Source organism: Falco naumanni, chromosome 1 (genome assembly GCF_017639655.2).
Source record: "Falco naumanni isolate bFalNau1 chromosome 1, bFalNau1.pat, whole genome shotgun sequence".
Classification (NCBI taxonomy): Eukaryota; Metazoa; Chordata; class Aves; order Falconiformes; family Falconidae; genus Falco; species Falco naumanni.
In genome coordinates, this window is record NC_054054.1 from 82,084,697 (window position 1) to 82,104,614 (window position 19,918).

At 44.2% G+C, this 19,918-nt stretch overlaps 1 protein-coding gene and 1 long non-coding RNA gene across 2 annotated transcripts in view; one reads left to right on the top strand and one right to left on the bottom strand.

Moving 5' to 3' along the window:
- Nucleotides 1-717: 717 nt before the first annotated feature.
- On the bottom strand, nucleotides 718-3,030 carry LOC121091628. The gene is made up of 3 exons (XR_005828980.1): nucleotides 2,918-3,030; nucleotides 1,449-1,586; nucleotides 718-846 (listed from the first exon to the last, which is right to left on the bottom strand). It is a non-coding gene; the product is annotated as an uncharacterized LOC121091628 (long non-coding RNA).
- A 1,594-nt stretch (nucleotides 3,031-4,624) lies between these two features.
- Nucleotides 4,625-19,918, top strand: part of TLL1 (tolloid like 1) — a 138,377-nt gene continuing 123,083 nt past the window's right edge. The window contains exon 1 of the mRNA XM_040601634.1: nucleotides 4,625-4,781. Within this exon, the coding sequence (XP_040457568.1) occupies nucleotides 4,625-4,781 (157 nt within the window). The remainder of the gene's footprint in view (nucleotides 4,782-19,918) is intronic.

Here is a 19,918-nt window from a genome sequence, read left to right on the forward strand (position 1 = left end):
CACCGCTGTGAGGATCCTGAGTGCCAGATTTTAACTTAAAAAGTTTAATTTTATTTATCTAGTTTACTCAGTGTATATTTATAATTGTTTATATGCCTGTTACCGTAGACAGTCTACTTGCCACAATGCGCTTTCAGCTTCAGTGTTTCCCCTACAGACTTAATAATTTTGGGAACTGCCAACTATTTAAACATGGTTTCAGCAGTTTTGGAAGTGCTGTAGGTACCTCAGAGCAAGGAACGGGTTTGTAAGATGATAAAAGCAGAAGGGTAGCCAGCTCCTGCTGAACTTCACTGTGTTAGCCTCCTGAAAACTCCCACGAGTCCCAGCCCCAAGGAGCTGACCAGCCATGGTCTTCAGCCTTCAAAGCTTTAGGCATGTGCTGAGCTTGATGCTTGTGAATAAGCCCATTGTGTCCACCCACCTAAAACGCCACACGAGATGGAGGCCTAAGCAGGAGACAGATAGCTAAAGAATGAGGAGGAGGTGTGAGCAATGATGTTTCAGATGTATTTTTTTAGTTCTGTGATTGTGTCTGTCTTTCTTACATACTTGTCCTTTTTTTTAAAGTGGTTTTTTTTTTTGTATGTGGGAAGAGCAGAAAAGCCTCCAGCTTCCTGGTTTAAAAAAAAAAAAAAAGAAAGAAAAAAGAAATACCACCACCACTTTTAGCATAACTGTATTTACCATTATCTGTGTCCCTGTAATATACCCCCAAACCAGAAAACTTAAGGGAAAAGGGAAAATGCTTGGAGTTTTGTTGTTGCTGTTGTGTTCCTTTGGTTGGTTTCCTTCCAGCTTAAGCATTCTGTCTTCTTGGCTATGTGTTCGTTTCTTTGGAAACGGCTGTAGGATGGATTTTTGATTGACTGTGTTGTCAGATGGATTATCAGAGTTGTGAGCTTTTTGGAATGGTAGACATGAATGTGCGATAAGAAAAATATATTTTGTACCTAAAATGTTTCAAAATTTTGCATCATGAAAGAAGCTAGATTGAATATTTAATGGGTTACTTGGGGGGAAAAGTTTATTCTTTAAAAAAAATATCAGCCAGTTTGGTTACTAGGAAAAAACTTCTCTTAATGTGAGCAAAGGTTTTTACTAATCTGACTGGGGGGAATATTCATACCTAAGCAATGCAGAATAGTTCCTGCAGAGCTGTAACGCTTATTTTAAACAGTAATACTAATGTGTAGCTGTGCTGGATTACAAGCAGAAAGCAGCTTTCACCCTGACCTATACACACATTTATTTGTTACATCATGTACATGCCCAGGTTTCTGCACAGGTCCCACCTGGCATTCCCGAGTGTTTCCTGCCTCAGCCAGGGCTCTGCCGGGCCGCCATCCTCGCACTGCCACTGCCGGTGGTGCTGCTCTGCCAGCCCTGGCGGTGCTGAGGTCAGGGGCAGGTGCCGCTTGGAGGCTGAGGGTGACGTCAGTGCCTACCTTGCTGGGAGAGTTAATCGCCCGCCGGAGAGAGACTCTGATCATCTTCTCACTGGGGAGACTGGTGTGCTCAGGATCGCATGTTGTATGTTCGATCCTCTTGCTGAAGCCGTCAGCAAGGTCAGCGTTCCGAAGGCTCTGTGGACAAATGTGAGCTTGTTAGGCGGAGGCCGTTCCTCTCCGGGGTGGAGGCACATGGGCTCAGGAAAGAAAATTAACTTTGTAAAGGTGTGCACGTATGAAACAGAATGACAAAACCAGGTTAGGGAGGTCAGTATGTGAAATGAGCATGTAGTTAATGGCATTGTAAGATAAACTGTCTCCTTGGCGGACATAAACAATAACAGAAACTAGCTTTCAGATCGGATCAAACTGGTTTCTCCAGCCAGCGACAGCCCACCAAACTGTGACACTGGGAAGTGAAGGGGCCGTCAGGCCCAACACTGCCCTGATGGATTGACGGGAATGGTCTCCGGTATCTTCCCTGGGGTCTGTTCCAAGTGTCTGCTGAGGAGGAGGGCAAGGGACAGGCCACAAGTTTCCTAGGCTTTCCTGTGATCTGGTGTGTGGTGCTTTCTGAGGGCCTTGTGACACAGCAAACCCCGCTGCCGGGACAGAGAACAGTTACTCCTTACGGAAGGCTGCAGCCTTTCAGTGGCAGCTACTCATTCCTTGGCTTTCAACTTCGGAGCAGCAAGACTGAGTTGGGAGTAACGTGAGCACAACCTGGATGCCAAAAACATAAGGAAGCACAGCACATGGATGCTTCCGAGACACTGCTGTTACTCAGTGCTAGGCTGCGTAATGCGCCCTGTTATTATTAAGCTGTTATTAGCTCCGTCTTAAGCAACCTTTCCAGTTTGAATGGTATGAACTGAGAGAGCGCCTATCTATAGCAGCGCTCACCCTTCATCCGCAGGAGCGCAGGGGCAGGCTCGGGGTGGGCAGCACGCTCTGTCGCGATTTTACCACTCCGCCAACCGCCACCCCGGTTTTGGGAGCAGCTCAGCCTCGATAGCGGCGACAGCAAGCCGTGCCTTCCCCGCCGATAGCGGCGACAGCAAGCCGTGCCTTCCCCCCGGAGTTTGCGTAACCGCCTCCCGGGCGCTGCCCCCGCTCCCCCGGCCCCCCCCCCGCACCTGGGGCGGCGCGGGCTGCCCGGGAGGCGCTGCGCCCCGGGGCCGCGGTGAGGGGCGCCCCGAGGCCGCCGGCTCGGCCTGCGCTGCTGGCACCGCCGGGGGAAGGGACTGTCTCCGGATTTCCACCCTTGCGCCAGGGGGAAGGAGACCGGGAAGTGCGGCGGGCAAGCGGAGCGCAGCCCCTTTCAAAAGCCCGTGTTAAATGTGACACCCCGGCGAAATGAGAGCAGGGGAAACTCCCCGCTACCTCGTCCCCCCGTCGCCCCCCCCCGCCCTTTCCCATGGAAACTCGTAAGAGGAGGAGGAGAGTTTGCTACGGAAAAGTCTCACCTTGGTCTGAAACAGTTCTAGGCGTTCCTGCAGGATCGGAGCAGCACGTCTCGGGGGAGGGGAGGAGGCAGGCAGGGAGGGAGCGAGATCTTCAACTACCTATATATATTTATTTATTTATTTCCGCTTGATCTTACTTTATCCCTGCAGCACGTATCTCCACCCCCTCCCCACCCCCGGGCTGGCCGCGGAGGAGGCTTTGCACGCCGATCCCCGCCCGGGCTCAGCGCAGACCCGGCCCCGCCGCCCGGCTCGGCGCGCCTGGGCGCTGGCGGGGCGCAGCAGGGCTCCGCGGAACCCCGCTTGGGAAACACACCTCCGCCGCTTCCCCGGAGAGCCACGTGAGAGCAGGGGAGCCCGACTGCAAGATCTCAGCGCTGCCGGTGCCTGCTGCAATCTTACTTTTTGTTTGCCTTGATTATTTTCTTTTTTCTGTTTGTTTGTTTGCTCTTACTTTCATTTTGGAACCGGTTCCCAGCTGCTTGGCTGAACTTCTGGAGACCGATGGACCTTTTATATTGCTTTCCTCTGTTTTAAACAAACTATGGACGCTTAAACTTTTCTTTTTCCCCCTCCCCCTCGCTCCTTAACCCCCACCCGTCAGCTCATGGGGCTAACACTGCAAAGCAGACGCAGCAGAGGGAGGAATACACAGGCACTGATTTATTTTCCCGTCTCCTAAATTGCAGTTAATTCTTCTCATCGTCCTCCTCATCACCCGTTCTCTCGAGCTTTTTTGGCTGCCGGGTGTCGATCTGTGCATTGTTTTATCTGATCTCGATTCTTTTGTTGTTGTTGTTGTTGTTTAAATGCCGACCACTGCTTATCTGGAGAGAAAGCTATATGGAGATAGAAGCATATAGTGAATGCGTGTGTGTTTCCATAAGACTATCAAGGGAGCAGATCAGAAGCAGCCCGGATCCTGACCCTGACTGTATGAATAAGTAAGCAGGATGCTGACGACTGTGTGTTAGTTGCCTGTAAGGTTTTCGTAAGTTAAAGGGGGACGGAGGAGGGGGGACAGACCAGAGACAGAGCTTAGAGTGTTTGTGCAGAGGGGGGGAAGCTCTGACACTTTGCTCCCTCCAGCATCGCTGCTGCCTCCCATCACTAGGGCTCCGCGGTTTGCTCTAGCGCACCCCCACCCCCCCTACCCCCCCCACCCCCGCTCCCTTTTCTTTCCTTCCTTCCTTCTTTCTTTCTCGTTCCCCCTCTCCCCGCGGCAGTTTGCTGATGTGCAGCCCGGATCCATCTTCTGGCAGCAGCAGCGGGACCGGGGTCGGCGGCGCGGCGGGGCGCGGGCCGGGCGCGGAGCGGGGCGCGGGCAGCCGCCGCCGCCGCGGGAAGTTCGGCGGGGGCCTGACAGCGGGGGGACGCCCTGACGGACGGGATCTCCCGGCCTGAGCCCACCCCCTGCGCCCACCCACGCACCCGGCGACTTCTCCCTGGCGAGGTGGCGGGCCGCGGGCGGGGGGCCCCGCGGCGCTCATGCTCCTCGCTTCGTGCTGCACCCGCCTGACCGGGGCTACCTAGGGCGCACCGTCTGTCGGACCAGCCTCCGGGTGGAGAAGGAAAAAAACCCACTGACCCCCACCGTTCCCCAAAGCTGTGGTTCCTCCATTCCTTACCCTCCTTTCCCAAGCCGGCGTGGACAGCGGAGCCGGCCGCCTAATTCATCTGCACCCTGCCCGCCCTGCCCGGGGGAGGATGAAGATGCTTTGCTGGAGGATGGCACTGTGGCTGGCCGGGTGGACTGTCTGTGGGAAGCCTTCCTCCTGCTCTGGCCTTGATTATGACTACACTTACGATTTCACTGAGGAGGATAAAGCCGAGGCGATAGATTATAAGGATCCTTGCAAAGCCGGTAAGTGACTTCCACGTCTAATACCGCTCCCCATCCCCTCCCCAGATGGTGACTTTGTCTCGGCTTTATTTACGGCGCTGTGCGTGAGGGGAGTCCCGGGCTCACCTGCTCCCCCCCCGGGGCACCGGCTACAAGCGGAGCCGGAGCCCCGCGCCCGGCTGCCTCACCTGGGGAAGGTGCCCGGGACCCGCTTCCCTGGCGTGGCGGCGGGCAGGGCAGGGCCGGGCCGGGCGCCCCCGCTCCTCGTCCCCGCCGCCGGCGTGCCGGGGGCCGGGCGGCCGACACACGCCGTCGCCGGGCGGGCGGGCGTCGCAGCGGGGCTCAAAGCTTTCGAGGCGGCACCGTGCCCGCAGCACCGGCCCGGCCGGGCCCCGCAGGCGGCGCCGGAGGGTGGCGGCTGCTCCCGGGGCCCTGCCCGCCCCGCGGGCCGCCTCTCGCCTTCCCCCAGCTCAACCTGTCGCCCCCGGGCAGGCAGCCCCTCTGCTGGGGCCGGGGCGGGCCCGGGGCGGGCCCTCGGCACCGGCCGCCCTATGAATGTGCATGTGCTGGGTGCGGGCCCGAGCGGCGGGGACGGCACGGTAAGGCACGGCACGGTACGGCGCGGAGGGGCCGCCGGGCTTTGGGCCGTGCAGCTCCACGCGTGCGTGGGGTACGGGCCGCTCCGGTGCGGCGTGTGCTGCGGGCCGGTGCGGGCCCCCCCGCGCTGGCCGAGCCTGTCGCCAGCTCTGTGGGACGAGCTGGGTTACGGCCCCTCGCACCGTGCGGAGCGGCGGGCGCTGTTCTACGTGTAGCCCACCGGTGCGGGACTTGGGTCTCCTCCGCTCCGGGTCCAGCCCTCCATGCGCGTTACCGGCGGGCGGGGCCGCCGTGTGTCGGTACCGTGTCCCCGCGGTGCTCTTGCCACCCACCCCCCGGCGCGTTAGGGACAGCCGTGCCCGCGCCCAGGGCCAGCTTCATTGTTTAACAAGTGCTGAAGTTTTCCAGCAGCCGCCTTTGCATTAATTAGGTATTTTATATCCTAAAAACTAGTTCAGCCAAGGGTTGCGTTCACCGTGTCTGTGCGGTTTTGTTTAATTTATTGAGGAGAATGTGGTGAACGTATACGCCAAATATGCAGAAACTCTGTTTTTCTAATCACAAAGATATTTTGTTCCGAAGTGTGAAGCATTAGGTCCTACTTGCTTACAACTAAGGAATACTCAAATTCAAAAGGAGCTGCAGCAACTGCAAACAAACATTCTTTTTTCCCTAGTTAGCACTCACAAATAAATATGTGTAAGTAACTGGTCATGGTTAACTTGAACTGTTTTTATTCTGGTCTGTTATTCTTTAGGAACATTCATATGCATAATTTCATGTACTGAGAAACATGTATTTACTCTCAGTTTGCGGTGGGATTTTTTAAGTACTTCTTGTTTCATAGTGGGAATAACTACAAATTGTAACTTGTGATACTAAGTGTTTTAAGGTTATGCATGAGAGAAAGATAACAGCGAGAGAGTGTGCAATGCGATCAGCATTGACAATTCTCTGCCATCGTTTTGTTCAGAGGAAGAAACATTTCTTTGGAAAGTTGAAATACTTTATGGAAGTTCTTGTTGCTGCATCTCCACAAGGCGCTTAGATACTACTGTGATGAGAGGCAGATACGTATGTGAAGTAGTTGTGTGTAGTTCCTGTTAGTCTTAAAAGCAATAGCTGTTGAGGTTTTCCTGTTCAGTAAACGGCACTTTTTAAAAATTATTGTCTATGGTAGTTCTTCAGGAATGAAAATGTATGTCACCATTGCACGCTAGGTTTCAACCATGTACAAATCATTCTTAAGAGAAATTAGAAAGTTCTATGTATCAATGAAACTGATCCTCCAACAGTACTTCCCAATTACTTTTCCCACTAAACCTTCCCTAAAGACTCTGTTAATCTTAGCCTGTGAAGTACTGGTACTTGATCAAAGGTGATGGGGTCAGTGGATGCTCAGTCTGTTTTAGCAGCATCGCCCAAACGTGGTTCTGGTTAGGTCAGGTCTTACCCGCTGGGGTGGGTTTCTGACTCGCATGAGTAATTTTACTGAAATCTGCCATTAGGATGGTTTCCACGTTGAGGCCCTAAAGAAGGACAAAGGCAGGCTTCACACTGAGGGGTGCGAGTTGTGCATGCTCAAATTTGTGTGGTCGCTCAATGTGTGAGGTAACAGGATAAAACAAGATAGGCCTTCCTGAGATTGTGTTCAGGGTATGAAGACTTTGTATCTTAGATAAAATTAACACCTGCTCCTACTGTATCTCGAGGGCCTGCAGCTGAGGCTGTAAAAGTGCCCTTTGCTTTAGCTGTTCAGGCTGGTAACAGTTAGGTTCCAGATACTAACAAATTTCTGCAACGTGGCAAAACGGGGGAACACCCAAAGTCTGCTAGGCTTTTACCTAGTGATACGCTTCAAAAACGCCAGTGAGCTCCCTGCAGATTTTACAGACATGCTAGAATAATCTGACCTACCACAATCTGTGAGCAAATAAAATGCTTTGAAACCAGCCACAGCTGAGATCCCCCAAACAGGCTGATGCAAGATGGATTCACCTCTATTTAAGTTACTTGCATTCTGTTCTTTCTCCAGTGAGTAGTGTTTGCTGCTTAGTTTTTATTCTGTGGACCACATGAGAAAACATTTGTGATCTTGTGACAAAAAGCACAGTACATGAGGCCTCAGATCTATAGTTACAGTTACAATTCTGTATAGATAACTCTTTATAGATACAGTCCTAACTGTTGAATCAATCTTTTTGGTAGATCCTTTCTTCCCCATTTTTTCCTTTTGTGGAAGAGCCGGAGAAATTAACCAGAAACAGACAGTCTCTGAGACGTTATTTATAGGTACTAGGTACTCTGTGGGTTTGTCTATGAGTATTCTGTATGTATTTTAGCATTTTTATAGGGAAGGGTTCATTTTAGCTGGTGTCACTAGAATCACACTGTTCCTTAATTCCCAGCAGTGTTGTGCAGGGTGCTACAGAGGCTGAAAAGTACATTTTCTTACAATGTTTCCAGCTTTGCAGTAACGGGAGTCTGACATGCACGGTTGGTCTAGGAGTTGTTCCTGGAATTGATATTTCCAATTGCATCTAAGCCAGCAGCTTTTTCTTGTGACAACCCCAAAGTTCAGTCTCTGTAGTGACGCCAGCACCTTGGGAGCCCAGGGAGAAGTGCCTGGAGAAATGTTGTGATGGTGTTGAGGAGAGGAGTGTTGGTAAGAGAGTTATTGACATTGTGCAGAAGAGCATGATGAGCTGTGTGGTTTCCTGTGTGTTTGTCTGCAGACCTTTAACCTGTGTATGAATTTTGGATTGTGCTACTTCTCCTTACAACAAGCATCCTGGCATGCTGTAACAGCGGGATGTGATGTAACAGTTTCTGTGTTTCTGATGTCTCAGATATTTCCTTGTGTCCCTCTGCAGGATGTTGCCCTCAGTGCTTACCGTTGTGAAGTTCAAGTGTAAGGCTTTCTTAGTTCATCTTCCAAGATCTAATTCGCCAGAAGATGTAAAACTGGGAATGCCATACTCATCGCAATGTCAGGCTTTAAAGAACCTCAGAACTTAGGTCAGCATTTGTATAAATCAGGTATCATTAAAAAAAATAAAATGTCCGGTTAGATTTAAATGGGTATGGTCAAGCTTTTTTGGATTGCAGCATGCATCTACATTTATCTGTGGATTCCTGAAGTTTTGCTTTTTTTCATTCTTACTGCAGCTTATAACATATTAAGGGTATGTATTTCTCAATATACAGAGTGAGATGGGTCGGAAAAGAATTTCCTGTCCTATAATACTTGTTCATACTTAGTTTATATTACAGGTTTTTTGAAGGCTTTTGGTTTTTTTTTCCCTAAAACACCAGTCCGTCTGTCTGTCCCCTCCCCAGAAAAAAAAAAAAATGTATACACACACACACACACTCTCTGGTGGATCTTCCACTTAAAATACTGTGAGCTATGGGAGATTAGGCAACAAGTCTTAGTTCTGTTGCATATCCACATCACTGAGGACTGTTCCAGCCTCTGGACAGCTGGCTGTGCTCAGATAAGTCTCTTCTAGCATTTGCAAGGTATTTCACTTCCTAAAAGAATTGTTAAAGGTTTTGGGAATAGGCTCAAAGTTGAATTCCTTGATCTATTGTTTTTCCCTGTTGTGGGCTGCAGTTGTCTTTGCACTAGAAAATCTGTTTTGCACTGGAGAAACTTTTCCAAAGAAAACTTCCTTGAAACTCTTACATTCTCACTATAGTTAGTTTGGATTGCCTTTGTTTGTTTTTGTTGTTGTTGTTAACACAACACACTTAATTGGGATTTTTTTCTTTCAAATTATGCATGAGTTGCTTGCCTTGGAACAGTAGATTTTCATTTTGTTCCCCAGTAAAGCTAGATACACATGTCAAAAGGATAATAATAAAGAGAAACAATTGGATTTACAGCTTCATAACTTGGAAGTTGATTAGCTTGCTGTTTGATTAAGAACAAATTCTGTATGTATGTGTGTCTGCTTAAGAATAAGAAAAAGTAAGAAAGATCCTCCCCACTGTGCCCATTTCTCATTCCTGTGAGAATCTAAGGAAGTTGTTTGGTTTCTTTGCACCTTTATAAATAATAAAAAAGTTCAAATTGTTTGTAACAGAGATACTGGTATTTCCCACCTCGCTCAGGTGTGAAACCTTGTTATGTATTTGTAACCTATCTGAACATGAAAAGGTGGTGGTAAATGTTAAGTATAATTATTATATGGTGTCATCTGCAACTATAATCTCAGTTTTGTTTATGTTGCTGCAGCAGCAGCCTTCTATACTTCTAGATTGTTTCTTAGTTTGTCTTGTATTCTGGGACGTGTTTTCAGCTGTAAGCATGCTAATTGTGCAGTCTGGTAATATGAAAACTCTTAAAACCTCTGATTATACATTTTTAATCTGTTGCGTGATTTAGATAATCAACATCTTTCATCTTTATATTTCAGTCATGCAGTAAATTGTAAAAGATATATTGTGCAGCTTGTACTAATATAGAGGTGGTGCTGCTAATGTTACTTGCCAGATTGACAGAACTGTGACTCTTCATGTAGTAAACGCGTAGTGTAGGCAGCTGAAACAGAAACAAGCTTTTCTGAATAGTCTGTCCCAAATGGCTTCCGTCCTGCTGTGGATAAACCTACAAGGTAAATTATACTACTTAAAAATTCAGGGTTTAAGTATTTTCTTTCTTTTTTTCCTCTTCTTTCTTTTTTTCCCCCAAATTCTCCAGCATTACTTTGTCTGTGATGCCCTTTAACCTAGTATCTCAGCAACTTCAAAAGAGATTTGTGTGAACATGAAGTCCTTTTTCTCCTAAACTTCATTGAAAAGATTAATTTAATAATGAAGCTCTTGGAAAACTGTATTAATTAATATATTTGACATTCTAACTCTGTGAATATCCTTCCATACCAAAGGCTTAATTTCATGTCCAGACCACTTTCCATGGGGATCTGTTTCTGACTGTATTTGTGGTGTGTCAAACAAGTGACCTGCAAGGAGCAGTATTACATCACTGCAAAACAAGCCTAATTGACAAATCTAATTGAGCTTGGAATCAGGTCCCCCAGGCAAGCTCGGAAACATTTACCACACCTGGATGTCTGCCTTATGTCATTCTTATTGCCCCTCTGGAAAACAGGGTTGATAGGCTTATGACATAATTCCATTCACTTTTTGGAGAGAAACGGTCACATCTGTGGTGCGTAGTATTGACGGAAAGGCTGTAAAAGGGAAGAGTCAACTTCTGGTTTTCACGGGCGCAGGGGACCTTGTGCAGGAAAACAGACTTTTTTTTTTTTTTTTTTTTTTTTTCTTCCTGGATGCGTTATGGGACACTAAATTTTATAACAGTGAATAAATTAAACCAGGGAGAAATCTCTATTCTTTGTTTAGACAATGTGTCTTTATCATTAAACTGAAATAGGTTTTAATGGTCTAGCTTTAGACTCATGAAAAATATTATGGCTATACAACTTTGTTTGTTTTATTTTTATTTTTAGTAGAATATATCTGAAGGAAAGATGATTCTAAGAGTATTCCAGAACAAAGCTTAAGATTTGGCCTTTCAAAGCCTTCAGCAGGATGAGCAGCATGTGGTAGTGTTTTTCGGCCTTCTCAGCCTCCTTAGGGTCTTTCCAGTCTACTTGTTCCAGTCGTTACTGAACACAGCCCGTTCCTCCCACTTTGACCACAACCAACCTCTGTCTGCCTCTCTACTACATCCCTTCACAGCTACAGCAACTGAAAGTGGGACTAGAGAAATCTTTGTGTATTTTTAGTTCTCAGGGTATTTTTCTTGGCTAGGAAGGAGCTAAGGGCTAATCTTTTAATATGTTTTAATGCATATTCATTCTCCGTGTCTGCTGCTTATCTTCTACTTCTTTCCCTGTCACCTCTTCCATTGTTCCTATGACAGGTTTCCTTGCTTCTGGGTTCCCCTTCTCCACTGAATGCATTTTCTGCTTGCTTTTCAACTTTTTCCAGTGTTCCCTGACCAGTCACCTAGTCCTGTTTTTTCCCTTGGCATATTCTTCTCTTGCTTACAATTAGCAGTTATTCCCCCCAAATATAACTTCTAGCTCATCGTCAGGCTTTCTGTAAAATTTTCCTCTAATGCTTTTGATAGTTCTGTAGCAAAGGAACTGGGCAGCCATGCCCACAGCTGGAAATGAGGATGAGTGTGCTGTGCCTGACCAGCCTGCTCTCAGAGGCCTCGCACAGAGTGCTTGGTGGGATGCCAGTGATCCGTTAAACACCGCACGTCAGACCCTGAAATACCCAGCTATAAATATTAACACAGACCACATACGTGGACCTTCTGTCTCTGCTGGACTCGTGCACCTAAATACCAAGATCTGATGTGAAAACTGTCCTTGCTGAACAATGAAGTAAGAGTGCTGGAAGTACTTGAAGTGTAAAGCTTGTATAAATAGCCATGCGCTAGAACAGGTTGAGCTGGGGAGTGTGAAGGTGGAGGCAGTGCTGTGGACATATGTAGCGTGTCAGTGTGCAACCCTTGTGAGTGGTTGCTCTTGCAGACTGCTTCGGAGGCAGTTCCTACTCGTACAGATACTCAGATGACTTTTATTAGGATTTTTGCCTAAGTAATGCTCTGCAAGTGCAAATTTTGAGTGGCTATAAATCTGTGAGCATCGTGTTTGAGAATATTTTGAGCACAATCAGATAGCTCTTACAGAGCAATAATGGTCCAAAATGTAGGGTTATGGGTTTTTCCTTCAGTATTTAAAAACAGATTGTCAAGACCAAAATGCCAAGAAATCAATTTTGTTCTAAAATAGCTCCTGATTTTTTCTTGAGGTGTGTGAAACATGATGCCTAATAGCATATGCAGTGTGTATTTGACCAGTTTATTTGCTATATGTACTTTATTGAGATAAAGTCTATCAATAGTTGACTAGGAATTGATTTTGAAATATTTTTATTCACTTTGATGGTTATCAATTATATCACAGAGCAATATGGCTGGACTGAGGTATCCTTTTAGTAATCTAAAACATATGAACATTCTTACCAACAACTTATATTACATGACACACTTAAAATTATAATTTTGCTTAAATTATGTGGGAGTTTCAATTTTAAAAAATCCATAAATCGTGTCTAAAGCTGGTGCTATGCAGCAAAATAAGTTCAGCTGTGTCAGGACTGTCACTGTCAGTATAATGGCACATCTTATCAGGATTCAAACTTTCAGAGCTTTTAGGCTGGTATTGTCATATGTCACTAACAAAACATCAGATTTTTATTATTACGTTAAAGAGTAGTAAGTATTGGAACCCTGATCAGGGAATAACCAACAAAATCAGGCCACAAATGCAAAGGGAAGATTTTTATTTTAAAACTTAACTTCTAAATTCAGATTTAAAAGCACTGAAAATACCTGTCTTGCTGTCCTGATGAATTTTATCCCTTTTGCTACAAAAACTGAATGACAGATACATTGATGCATTTGAAAGGTGCCAGTAACTCTCCAGCCACATTGTGCTCCTTGGGTACTGTAAACTGTATGATGGAGTTTGAAGTATCAGCTGTTCGAAGAAGTGAGGGGGCATGGACATCAGCTGAGAAGGATGTATCTAAAGAGCTGTGCAGATGAGTTACATTGTTCTCACGCTGATAGCAGCAGCTAAACATTTTTCCAGTAATAACTCTAATTATTATTAAACAAAAATTAATCCATTTTACTGGTGTCTGACATTTTAATAGGTGCTAGTTAGGTATGTTCTTGCTGTCGTGGGTATTGTGTCACTAAAGACCTTCAACGTTTTTCCACTTTTCCAATAAAGCATGAAGAATTTTGAATAGGGCATAGCAATTCCAGGGGGTGGCCAAAAGGCCAAGCTTCTCTGTTTCCAGATGATGTACACAGGCAAGCAAAGAAAATGATTTCAGATGGTTCTTATATAATATCAGGATTTATTTAAACAGTTTACTTGCACAGCCAATTATATTTGCTTTCATGAAGAGTAGTTTTAGAACAACTCTGCGGGTGTGAGAACATGACTATGAACTGCCCAATTTCTCCATCTGGAAAAATGTCCTTGTATTTATAACGAACTTACATAGATCTTAATTTTCACTTTTACTTTATTTTTTCCCCCATACTCAACATTACTCTTACAATTGGGCTCTTCAGTTTTATTTGCAGGTGGGTTAAGCTCCACTACTTGACAACTGTTTCCATAGTTATCACTATCTATTACATCCCTTTTAAAGGTGTATATACGTCTAAGCAAATTGATAAATTAAGTATTTTGTGTCCAGCCCTTTTCTGATGAAGAACATAGCTTGTTTCTCTGCAAAACCGCCAGAGTCACGATGAAGGCATGTTACTCATCTTTTTGTGATCTTCACTTTAGTACCAGGTTCTTTGATCTGTCCATCAACCTATCCTTCTGTCATCATATAAACTGCTTAGTCTTTCTAACTGTGCAGCTATTAAAGACAATTGATTCGGGACTAAATTCTGGAATTCTGATTCTGTTGTTACTGAGATGCCATAATGGCATTATGTTCTTAAAAGTCATATAGATTAATCTTTCATGCCTGAAAAAGAAACTATTAAAAAAAAAACACCCCAGAAACCCACAACAAACCCTCAGACAAAAAATAATAATCAAGCCTATAAAATAGCTAAGAAACCAGATTCATGAGGCTCAGTGTTTTATTCCACAAAGATTATTGGAAAAACTGTTCAATGAAAAAAGGGTAAAAGGATGTTCAAGTTAGGAAAGAGAAAATGAAAGAGAAGGGGTGTAATAAACATGTACAGTTTCTTAAATTGGACAAGAAGATAAAAAGAGAAGATTTTTATTTCTGCTCCTATTAGTGTGTTTAGTTCTGAAGTGGCAAATTCAGAACAGAGACAAGGAAATATGTGGGTTTTATATACAACTCTTTTTTAGATTGAAGTCTGCTAAAAGATTCCAAAGAGGTGGTATTTGGATATACATTATGTCACTTACATAGCTAGCAGGGGGTTTTGGAGCTCTGGTAATTAATAATGATAACATTTTCAAGTGGACGTTATACCTCATTTTTTGGAGTTCAAGCCAGTCTTTAGTAGCTGGAAACCAGGATGAACCCTAATGTGTGGCAAGATTATCCTCGTCTACCTACTGCAGATTCTTGTTTCTGTCTGTGAAGCAGCTGGTGGTGACTGCTGTCAGAGACAGGATCTTGGATGTGATCCAGTGTTGCAGTTCCTTTGTTCCTCAGCCCTCCCTAAATGCCGTTTCAAAAACTTACGTCTTGTAGCATGCCTGAAAGATAAATGCAATTTGGCTGTTTTGGGAAGTGAATGAATTGCAAAGCTCAGTGTGACTGTAATGCGTTGACCAACTGTATTTGATGAAAATGAATGTATGCAAGCACGCAAGAAGAAAACTATTTACCTAATGTATGTAGATTCTCATTATGGGTTGGTGGAACACTTGTATACATGCTTATCTTTAAACACATGTATGCACATGCTCACCTGATTACCTAAGGAAGTACCATTGAAGCATGGGTACCTGTGGAAGTATCTATACAGCAGGATTCTTAAAGTTGCCTGTACAGATTGTGTGGGTGCCTTTTTATTTTTTTTTTCCCTGCACTGGGAAACGCCACATTAATCTGTGTGTTAAACCTGATCTAGAGGCTATTTAACTCACTGGGAATGTTTCCAGTTACTTTAGAGATAATATTTATGGGTGGAAGAGTAATAAAGTGCAGAGCTGACTAATTTACTCCTGTGTACTTGGGCTATGGCTCGCTTGTATTCATGTGCTCACATGCTCTGCAGGCACATTAATGAAGGCAGTTGGATTTTTGCCCCAGTTTCTGTAGTTGTCATCACTAACACGAGAGTATCATGAAATCTTACATTCAGTGACCTTGTGATTGCAGGTTCTTTCTTGCTGGACTGGGGTGTGAAAAAAAAAAATCCAGCAGCTTGCAAGAGCATCTGATTCCTCCCCCCTCCAAGAAGCCTCAGGATAAGACTGGATTTAGATTACTGCAGCCTTTAGAGATAGGTTTCTTCATGTCATAGCTGAATATTTTATTAATTGTTCAATTTGATGAATGGCTAAAGATGCTGATGAATATGATGGCTGCAGTTGCATATACAGTTAGTTCCTTATCTGTGTGATTTCAAGAAATGTAAAGTTAAAGATAATAAGCCATTTGTTACAAAATACAGCAGGCATGTGAAACTGGTGTCAATGAAGTCTGTAGTAATATCAGCAAAATCACATACCATTAGCTAAAGTTTGACAAGCACTGGAAGTCTCTTCAGTAATTTACAATATCCCCAAATTAAAACATTTCCTATCCCAGAGGCTGCTAGAAGCTAAGGGGATCTTGGAAAACTAGGAAGAACAGGTGTACTAATTTCCCCATTTATTTAATGTTGAAGAAAAAATGGTAAAATAAAAACAGAGCAGAACATGTGATTTTTTATTATTATTATTTTTTCCCCCCAAAAAGCTGTATGTAGTTTGGATGGATTACAGAAACTCTAGATTGCAGTATAGACCTAAGTATCCTTATGACATGGCCTAACGGTGCAAATCTTGCATTTAACCACGCAGTTTGTTACTTTTGTGTTTCACAAACTTCTGTTTTCTGATGTTGTTTCTTCAGTGTGTTGAACTTTAATCATGGCCTGAGTGAGAACTGCAGGTGGCGAGTCTAGCTTTGACCAGAGGTTCTTGATTGAAGAAAGTCCTTTACTTAGCTTTAGTTACGGAGTTTTCTGGAGTTACTTGACAGTGGAAGGAAGGAGTAAAATCTTTGGCTATAATGGAAACATTTTCTTTTTACAGTTTGTAGATCCTTTGACCCCTGAATCGGAGGACTGGTGGAGAGTAGAGAGAGAGTGTGTGTGTGTGGGGGGGGGGGGGACGATGACTTCCTCTTTTCTCCTTTGCTTTTGCCTTCTTTTTGTTTGTTTTCATCCTCAAGAATGCAGATAAAGGACTAGCAACCCTTTCACACATGAAGTACAAGTGAAAATGCAGAAACCCAGTCCAGGTCTTCTGGATGTTTTTATTCGTAATACCTTTATATTGGAAGAAGCTGAATTAAGTATGAATTGTAGCACTGATGGATCACAGTCAGCGTGTCTACAGAAGCAAAACTTGGGTGAAGAGAATTTATAACATAGGTTCCCTTTTGCATTATGGAAGAGATCCAAATACAGAGATGCCTCCTTGATCAGTAACTTCATTTGTGGAGATGTGCAGGTCCTGAGGGGGCTAAAACTGAAATGATAGAGAGAAATGCAAGCTATTCTATGGTGATTTAACTCAACAATGCGTAGAACCAGCTAAAGTCATGAGAACTTTTTCAACTGGGACAAAATTACTTTTTCTTGGCTATCTTGAGATTTTAAAAAAGTGTCCATTAGATTTATTTGGAGTATGGTACAGCATTCCATCACATGTAATATATTTTTGCTCATTCATTGATCTAGTCATGCTAGGCCCAAAGCTGTACAGGAATTCAAAGGTTTCCTGAATTATTTAGAAAGACTTGATTATAAATGTGAATGTTTTGTCTTTCCTAATTATGAACAAGCTCAGAAAAAAGAGCAGCCCTAAGGAAAAACATTAAAAAAATTGACATAAATAGTAATACTCAGTTCTAACTATGTAATCTTATAGGAGAAGAAAAAATACTTGACCCTTGGTTTCTGCTCACATACTCTGGCTTAGCTTCATTAACCTAAAATATCCCAGGTCTTATCAGTGGAGAAATTCTCCTCTCCTTCCAACAAGCAGATGATGTATTGTGGAAATCAGTGAAGAGCTAGATAAGATTTTGAATCTGCTTTTATGTGGTAAAGCGGCAAGTTAACATCACCATTCTTATGCGCTAACCAATTCCGATTCGTTTTAGTTCTTTATGGCTGTTCTGGTGTCAAGATAACCCCTTTCCACAGCTGGCTGTCCGCTGGAAAGGAGGATGCCCAAGGCATGCTCCTGTGCTGGCAGAGCTGCAGGGCCTCCTTGCCCTGCAGGGTGCTGCCATACACCACTGCCACTGCCACTTCCCTCCTCCCTTCTGCAAAATCTGCTCTGGATGTAGTTTCCCTTCTTGTTTGTTGTCTGAAGAGTCATTGTGTTTGAGTTTGGATAGGTGAGAGGTGCTTAGAGAAGTCATAGGGAATAAACTGCCATTACAAAGTGCTGCATATGTTATCTACCAGGGGAAGCCTGGTAACCGGATAAAAACTGAGATGCAGACAAGAGTGAATGACCCTGTGCTGAGCCCTCTGAAGCCATAGATAGCGATTTCCAGCAGAAACTTCTGGCAGTGCATTTTGACTGCAGATTAAACCGGTCTCTGTATTCAGTTGCTGCTAAGGTAGTACCTTTTAATTAAAAACAATGATACATATATCAAAATTCCCAGTGGTATTTTATTCCAGCATGTCATTCAGTTAAATATGGATGGGTTGTTCTTGCACAGATCTTTTGGTTTTGCTCTTGCGCTGCTGTGGATTGCTTCGTGGCTCCTCCAGCTGTTAAAATGCCATGGCTTATAAATATCGTGTGCCTGAAAGTTTGTTTTAGATTCTTTTTCTTTCTGTAAGATGGTTCTAAGAAAAGGTAGTTACTTTCCCTGCAGACTTCTGAGTTTCATCTCTTTGGACCATCATAGCTACAGCAGCACTGCTTTGTATCCTGCCTGTATCCTGTGTGCAGCAGGTGCTGTGGATGGGACGCAGAAGAGCCTGCGGCACTGATTTGTCACGGGCCCTGGACTGTGTTAGATGGGCCATGGTGTGGACTGTCCGCTAAGGAGCTATGCCCAGAGCAGGGACCTGCAGCAGCCATTGAAGGTTTTTTTGTGGTTTTTTTGGTGGTGTTGTTTTATTTTTTCTCCTTTACGTTAAAGTCGTGTCTTAATTTTTTATCTGTGTGTTCTGGCACATTTATGCCAGAATGCTAAATGCATTATATTTATGCACTGCAACTTGTAAGGCTGAATTCTTCACCCAGACTGCAGTTCCCGTCAGGATCTCTTGTTACTTCTGATGAGATGAATGGTGTGGTGATGTTCCCCTTAATGAGGTCAGAATTTGTACCTGAGGGAAGATTATATTTAGAGCCACTTTACTGAGACTTACTGGACTGTTGAAAAAGCCTACCTCCATTACAGTGGAGGCAAGAGGTAACCAGGCAATTGGGGTGTAGTTTGTTTTTTGGTGTTTTGTGATCTTTTAAAGTATATTTATGTAGACATTGCAATGGAAGAATCTTTTCAAAGTGGCATTATGCTGAAATAATTTCCAAGCATAAATAGCTGTTTTAAAAAAAAATTGTTGCTGTTCATACATGCCACACAAGCCGATAATCCATGCAATTACTGGGCGTTTGAATTGGATGCGAAGGAAAATTAATTTAAAAAGCTTTTGTTGTTGTTCCCCTTGTACAGTGGGAAATTAGAGAGAAGATGTTGTAGCAAAGGCGAGCATAGAGGAACTGTGCTGCGCTGTGAGCCAAAGGACATCGTTAGGAACACTCCCATTATCTGGAAGCCTGACTTCCTGTCTCAGTTTCCTTGTGGGTCTCAATGAATGGCAGAAGAAACGGAACACTTCCCTGCTTGGCCAGAACCTCGGCTAAATGACTCCTTTGGCTGCATGCCAAGCTACGCTCGGGAACAAATCCTGCAGTCCCCCCCTGAGTCTGGAGGGTACTGGGTGCAGGTCCCGGGTGCCAACAGAGCGGATTTTAGAAAGCCTGTGGGAGCAAGAGAGACCCAACCTTCTCGGGAATGCCTTAGCACTTTTGGTGTCCTTTTGTACATTTTGAGAACTTTTTTTGTGATACAGGGGTAGCTGTGTTGACATTTGTTAATGTAGACTTCCACGAGAATTAGGGAACTGAAGTATGTTAGGATTTTCATATCGGGTAAATGATTTCACTACAATGAAGATAGTATAGTGTGCCTTAGGAAAAGTACCAAAGACATGTTTAACCTAAAAAAACCACCAACATTTAAATATGCATTCAATTCAATAACTATTTTCTGGGTTTTACCCCAAAGTTTACCACATAAATTGGTATACGCACTGAACTTCTAAATATAATTTTATTGTAGAGTATAAAAATAGGGTAATAAAGATTTTTGTATGCCTCTTAAGAAAGAATGAAACCTAAGCTGTGGACATCCTATTAAGTGCTGTTTCAGTAGATGATGCATCTGTTGTCTTCTGTGTACAGACGAAGATTTTTTTAAACCATGTTTGTCTTTTTTTATTTCATGTCTTTGGTACATTATCTCTAATGTACATATTAAAACCCAAACCACTGAGAATCCTGTCTTAGCTCTGATTTAAATTGAAGTCACAGCACCAAACTTCAGGTTCAGTTGTTACTGTCAGTTTCTGTACTTTCTATTTTAACTACATTTGGCAAGTAAGAGACCCACAGCTGACTCAAAGGAAACTTGGCGAAACGTACACCATTTCCCAATAGCCGTTCTCTGTAATAGAAGAGATATTGGGAGAGTGTTTAATAATTTTTGGCTTGTTTTGACATATGCATCCAAGAGGAAGAATGTTCTTA